Source organism: Malania oleifera, chromosome 5, assembly GCF_029873635.1.
Source record: "Malania oleifera isolate guangnan ecotype guangnan chromosome 5, ASM2987363v1, whole genome shotgun sequence".
In the NCBI taxonomy this organism is placed as follows: domain Eukaryota; kingdom Viridiplantae; phylum Streptophyta; class Magnoliopsida; order Santalales; family Ximeniaceae; genus Malania; species Malania oleifera.
In genome coordinates, this window is record NC_080421.1 from 97,549,332 (window position 1) to 97,556,216 (window position 6,885).

Here is a 6,885-nt window from a genome sequence, read left to right on the forward strand (position 1 = left end):
AACTAATTTTAAACTTTTTTCCTAAGTTTTTTAAAATTACAAATATGTAACCTTAAAAAAAAAAAAAAACCAATGACTTCTAATATTTGAAAATTTTCATAAACCTATGCGAGGTTTAGAATTTTCAATAACATTTCCTAACATTTCACTTTTAGGACACTAAAACCCCTCAATACTTTTCTCTTTTTTCAAATAACAAAGAGAGGTTAGGCTTTTTCAAACAACAAAGAGAGGTTAGGTTTTTTTTTTTTTTCAATAAATCTTAGGGAAGATTTATAGAATTTTTGAAACCTTTGAAGAAGTTCTTAGGATTCTTGAAATTATAAGAGAAATTAATATCTTTTTTAAAAACAAAAAATTTCAAGAGAGGTTGATATCTTTTGCCCTAAAAAACATTATTATCCGACGGTCCATTGTTATGCTCTCAAAAGTTAGAAGGAACTCTATGATTATTGTTTTCGTATAAACACAGATTGTTTGAAGGAGCTGAGGAAGTCCCTTAAGACAATAAAACTTTGGTTGAAGTAATAATAGTTTGAATGTTAATACTTAGTCATCATCGTTCAAAAAATGAATAGACTGTATATAAAAAATTATGTTGATATCATATGATAAATTAAAAAGATAAAATTTTCACTATATTCTATCTTATTTCAAATAATAATTATTTTGCAAACGAAACAGACCATAAGTGTTTAATGTTCTCCTAAACAACATACATCTTCTGTCGACAGGACCGAAACATGTGTATTGTTTAAGCTACTTGGAAGGGGGCGTCACGAGTGTAGAATAATTAATAAGCAAACCACAACACCTGGAAAAATAAGTGATATATGGTTTTCACTTTGATAAAAAGCTCTGGGATGAAGACACCTGCTAAGTGCCAAATCTGAAAACAGCAAAGTGACAGATGTGCAAGAATTAATATTGTTCTCTAAAAAAGAATAATTAACATTGAAAAGTCGCCAAGCTACAACTCTCTTATCCGGTGTATATCCTCGGATCCATATCCTAGTTTCTGAAGATCAGTTCTCCCCTGATAAACATACAACAGCTCAGGAATATCATCCTGATACTTGATCACAAACTCATTCAAGAACTGCTGCTCAGAGAAACCCAAGATCGTGCCAATGGTGAAATGTTTCTTCATCAAGCCCTTCAACAACAAAATTGTAATAACTGAACACCTTGGAACTATCCTCTTCTCCAAACTAAAGTTGAAAACTAATGGATATTTAGCAACTGCAGATGACGGCCAACCCATTTTATTCACAAGGAAATCCATCACAGTTACAATTTTCGCTTGGGAAGCATTCATAAAGATGGGATACTTCCTGAAAGCATTTTGAACCTCATCTTCAGACCAACCCCACTCCTGCAAAATGTTCATTTTATGTTCTCGGCTCAACTGACTGTTCCCAGAAAACACAGTCATTGCATGGATAAATTTTGTTTCCTTAACACTGAATCCCATATTAATAACTTCCCTCACAACCTTATTAAACCTGTCACTATTCAGGAGCACTGTAGGAGTATGACAAGATACCAGAAGTGAGATAACCGATTGAGGCATCCCAACTTCCCTCATGACTGCAACATTGGGGGCTATATTCTTTTGCACATCCAACAGAAACAATCGTTGTGAGCGCTTCAAAGCTTGAATAATATTTCCATCATTGAGGAGAACTACACTTTTGAGAAAATTGAAGTAGGGAATAATTCGGTTCTCTAAGCTGCAAACCAAGAGATTGGGGTTCAAATTGAGGATCTTCGCAAGGTCAGCTCTTGAAGCCCCAATGGAAAGGAAAAATTCAAGCTTAGGCAAAAGCGTTTTCTCAGGACTAGCTAAAAGCAATGCTGGTATAACTCTAATGAGTTTTGAGATGTGGGTTTCTTTTAATCCATAGTTTCTGAAAAGGGCGAGGACTGAGTCTGGCCTATCAGGGTTTTGAAAGTTTAGCTTCCGTGATGCAGAGACGGCAGTTTCTGGGGAAAACCCACATGAATTTACAAGGTACGACACAACAAAAGAACGTTGTTGTGTGTCATCTGATTCCAAGGATGATGTCAACGATCTACCGATGATTAAACTCTTGTGTTGAAGAACACTGAATTGGGTCACTGAACCCCTTGCAGGCCAGCTTAATGGAACCAGTTTTTTGAAAATGACAACAAACATTGCCGTAGCAGTAATAATCTCTATTTGAAGGAGCTATTTCTTCTGGTAGATTAAGTACCATAAGCAGTAACAGACAAGGGTTGCAATTCAGTGGCAGAAATAGTACATTCACAAAAATGTTGACAAGAGCTGCAAATTCACTTCAAATTCGATGCTATCCACCCCCTTTAACTATCCAGACAACAACTCACATTCAATAACAGCAATGAACAATTAACAGGGTGCCAAAGGGGATAGGCAATTTTTCATGGCTTTTGCATCTTCATCATCAATTTCTTCTAAAATAAGTAAGCTAAATCCCCATAATGCCAAAGAATTTGCTTGCATACAAAAGATTCAAAGCAATGAGTTTGGAATGTGGATAGGTCCACTCCGCTGTATACTGTACCTCTCCAAGACCAATAAACTCATGTTCGGAATGCCAAGAAAGCAGAAGGATCTGTTTGTCATTGTCTTCAAAAGTTCTCTCTCTTGCCCTGTCTTCAAGAAAAAAAAAATGAAAATAACATAAATGTAAGCAAGCTGAAGAAGAAATTGAAGAAGAGGTAATGCATAGAATTAAAGCAGGTTGTGTAAAATGGAGAAATGCTTAGAGTGCGCTGTGTGATCGTAGAATATCCTTAAAATTAAGAGCGAAGTTCTGTAGAACGGCTGTAAGACCAGCTATGTTATATAGATCAAAATTTTGGGTGAGTCAGGGCAACTAAGAAACAACATATACAAAAAGTAAAAGTTGCCGAGAGAAGAATGCCAAAATTGATGAGTGGTATAACGTTAAAAGATAAATAAAAGAATGAACTTATTTGCGATAATTTAGGTGTAACTCCTATAGAAGATCAGATAAAGGAGAGACGACTGAGGTGGTTTGGGCAGTTGCAACGTAAGCCAAATTGTGCACTATTGAGGAAGAGTGAATTAGCTACTGCAAGGGATAGTAAAAGGGGTAAAAGTAAGCCTAAATTAACTTGGAATAAGACGGTGAGTAAGGATTTAATATCCTAAATTTGCTGAAGAAAATTGCCCATGATCGCATAAATTGGAGGAAAATGATTCATGTAACCAACCCTACCTAGTGAGACTTAAGGCTTGGTTTGTTGTATATGAAATATATCTGGAATTTTTTATTTAAAATGAAATACAAGAACCATTCATGCAAAAATCTCAATTACACATTTTACAAACTTAATTTATACAATCATCAACTACATTCATATTATAGAATATTGGTTGAACAACAAAAAAGAAAAAAACAACTCAAGGACATGGCTGATGGTGCACAACGGGGGTCATTCAAGAAGAAATTAAAAAAAAAAAAAGAAATTAAAAAGTGTGGCAAAATGGTGGGAGCTACAAAGAGGGGGAATTTGGGGGGTTGGGAGATCCAACAATGCCCTACAAGGCTGGTGTAGTGGCACAAAGGCTCCGAAGTCCAACCACACTAGTGTTAGAACTTGACCCTCAATCTCTCGGCCTATTCTTAATATATATAAGGTTTTGCTAACAGAATTAACGGGGTAACAAAAGCACAACATTTTAGTGCAAGAAGTGTCCTAGACGTGCCCTTGTTATTTCAAGAAGTGTCGAGGAGTGTCTTAGCCATGTCCATAAATAAAAATAAATTAATTAATTTCTGATACGTGTTGGATATGTGTCGGGGAGTATCAAGCAAGTGTAACTATCTAACATGTGTTGGACACATGCACTTGAGGCTTCCAGAAGTGTTCATGTTTACTAGATTTATACTACTTGTGTAGTGAAAGATAGACAAGGATGGGCTTGGTCATCACCCTAAAGCAAAGCGCCATGCCATGCCCAGGAACAGTGTCAAAGATGCTGGGGTTCTTACATCATTCTGAACATGGGCAGGTAATGTAGCTAGTTCAGGAGGCTAGGGTTAAATAGGTGAAAGCTATATTGGACTATCCAAAGCCCAAAACCATTTCAGTAGCCTTTTATAGGCGGTTAATGAAGAGCTTTAGAACCATCATGGCTCCATCACTAATTCATTGAAGAAACAAGAGTTCTAAGAGCTTTCAAGGAGATAAAGCTCAATATGTCTGAGCCACCACTTTAATCATATTCGAGCTTCTCTAAAGTCTTCGAGGCGTAGTTTTAAAAATCAGTGCCTAATGATTACATAACACTACCAAAGACTTCCAAGACCATTATAGGGTTATTAAGTTGTCAATCAACAATGTATACTAAGCTTGAACACTACCTAGACATGCAGCACAATTGCATGTGGAAAAATAAACAAACAATAAATAACAACCATTACATGGAATGAGATAATTTTTAACCACCACACAATAAATGCAGGCAACAAGAGTATACCCAAGACCCCCAGCCAACCATAGTTTTGATACCATGTTAGATACACTTTATAAGCTTAAGATCTAAGATTGCGGGTCAACAATGCATATCAAGCTTCAACAAGCACAATGGTTGAGAGTGTTGTAGACCATGATTCTGTGCACCATCTTTTGCAGTTAGGGTTGATGTGGTTGTTTCTCACTTGCAGTTTTCTGCTGGTCTCATTTTATTTTGTTCAACAATGTTTTTTTCTTAAAAAATGTCCTTAACCTTTTAAAAAATCTTTGAGAGTGTTCCAGCTTATGTTTAAGGATAATATGGTAAAAGTGGTTTAGCCGCTACTAATTTCAGCTTAGATGTTGCTTCTGATTTAGCTTCTCTTGCAGGTTGTGGTGTTCTGTAGTAGCATATGACTTACCTATTGCAAGGTGGTAATCCTTGACTGTTCGTAGAATCCTTAAATGGAGACACATACCTGTGCAGTTCTAGAATTTGGTTGGACTGTCATCAAAACACATAGCATTTAGTAAGACTGCAAACTCAAAAACTCATAGCACTAAAGCATTAACCAGCAGATAATGGGCCAAGAATTAACATATTTGAAAAATGACACCATAAACATCAATCCTACAAATTTGCTCTGGCGTAAACAGCCCAGATCCAGACACCATCTTTTGTTGATAAATCTCAAACAGTAGAGGAACATGTTCCTGGTACTTTGTCACAAACTTATCCAAAATTTGTTTTTTAGATATCAACAATATACTAGTTTGATGAAAATCTCTTTCTATCAATCCCTTCTGCTGCAGAAATTTTATAATTGAACACTTTGGATGACCCTCTCTTCTCTAGACTGTGACAGAGAATATTGGGGCTTCTGACAAGCTGAGGACTCCCAACCCATTTTATTCACAAAGAATTCCATCCCACTCAATATTTTCACCCCTGACAACACATGCTTAAGAGATATTTCAGGAATACAGAAGTAAACCCCAATTTTTATTAACCTCCACCTTATGTTTCTGATTTGATTGAGTCATTGTCGACAACACATGCAAGGCATGGATAAAACATGATTCATTTGGGTTGAATACGTAGCCAATAAGTTCCCCTACTAATTTCTTAAACGTCTCATGGTTTTGGAGCAGCAAAGTGCAAGAACGAGATACCAATAGTCAGAGAGTGGGCTTGGGCATTCCAATTTCCCTCAAGACTGCAATATTAGGAGCAATAATCTTTCGCATATCCCGAAAAAATCCTCAGCAAGTGCCTAACAGCATTGGCAACCTTTTTTTGTCAAGCTCAACAATGCTCTAGATGAAATTATAACGAGGGATAAGATGGTTGTTCAAGCTCCGAGCGAGGATCCATGGACACTAAGGGAAAATCTTTACAAGGTCAGGGTTTGAGAAGCCTACAGACTGGACAATTCGAAATTTGGACAAAAGGGTTCTCACAGGATTGACTAAAACCAGCGAATGGTAACTCCTGACGATGTTAGGGAAATGTTAATGAGGATGAACATTTGGGCAAAAGGGTTGACAATTTTGGGCAAAAGGGTCCTCACAGGATCGGCTAAGAGCAGCTTCAGGGGACAACCCACATGCGTTAATGCGGTAAGATACCGCCAAAGCGTCTTTTCCATCCTTTTCGGATGGAGAATGTCTGTTTCGGAGGGTGCCAGTGATGAAGAAAGGGGTCTAGAGATGGGAAATGAAAAAGAGAACTTGAATCTCCCACAGCCTTCCTATTCGCTAAAAGCATTCTTTTGCAGATGAAAGCAAGCATTGTCCGAAGGAACGTAATAAAATGAAATCGGAGGTTTTGCCGTCAAGAACTCACCGGTTATTGATGGGCAGAGCATAAGGAGTTCACTCTGCTCCGTGGATCTCGAACTGTATCAATGTCCGCCTCTGCTCGTAAAGCCCTCGTCTTCAAGCAGAACTCCTCCCAACGACTGTACCGAAAGAGAGAGACCTCGCAATATCAAAGTCCATTGGGGTCTGTCGTTGGGATGAGAAAAGAGAAGTAATTTTAAATCAATATTATATATTTTTCTTCTTCAATTTTTTTACAATTAATAAATATTCCAATTTTCTCCTAATTAAGAAAATAAAAAATGACTATTTATTATCTCTTAAAAAATAGTAAATATAGAGATATGTGTGTATGCAAAAAATCTCATGCTATAGAAGAGTGAAATTAAATTATATAGTTCATATTTCTATTATTATAATAAATAAAGAATTTTCAATTTTTTAAAATAATTATTAAAAAAATTAATCACTATTAAATTCAATCAAAATTATGTTTGAATTATTTATAGTTTGGAATTTCAAATAACTTAATTATTTCACCTAATTTCATACTTTATTATCTCTTTGAGTTATTTC

The 6,885-nt window shown here is 36.3% G+C and overlaps 1 protein-coding gene across 4 annotated transcripts; it reads right to left on the reverse strand.

Annotated features, from left to right (window-relative positions):
• Positions 1-823: 823 nt before the first annotated feature.
• On the reverse strand, positions 824-6,511 carry LOC131154919 (transcription termination factor MTERF15, mitochondrial-like). 4 transcript variants are annotated; one of them, XM_058107751.1, is made up of 3 exons: positions 6,335-6,511; positions 2,568-2,659; positions 824-2,350 (listed from the first exon to the last, which is right to left on the reverse strand). In XM_058107751.1, the coding sequence occupies exon 3, from the start codon at positions 2,177-2,179 to the stop codon at positions 971-973; it is 1,209 nt and encodes a 402-aa protein (XP_057963734.1). In that variant the 5' UTR covers positions 2,180-2,350; positions 2,568-2,659; positions 6,335-6,511; the 3' UTR covers positions 824-970. The 4 variants fall into 4 exon arrangements, with proteins under 4 accessions (XP_057963734.1, XP_057963737.1, XP_057963735.1 ...); XM_058107754.1 differs by having other exon boundaries at positions 2,568-2,655; positions 6,335-6,495; XM_058107752.1 differs by having other exon boundaries at positions 824-2,655.
• Positions 6,512-6,885: the final 374 nt, after the last annotated feature.

Coding starts and splice junctions, on each gene's coding strand:
- LOC131154919 (XM_058107752.1), bottom strand. CDS start 2,179: ATGTTTGTTGTCATTTTCAAAAAACTGGTTCCATTAAGCTGGCCTGCA.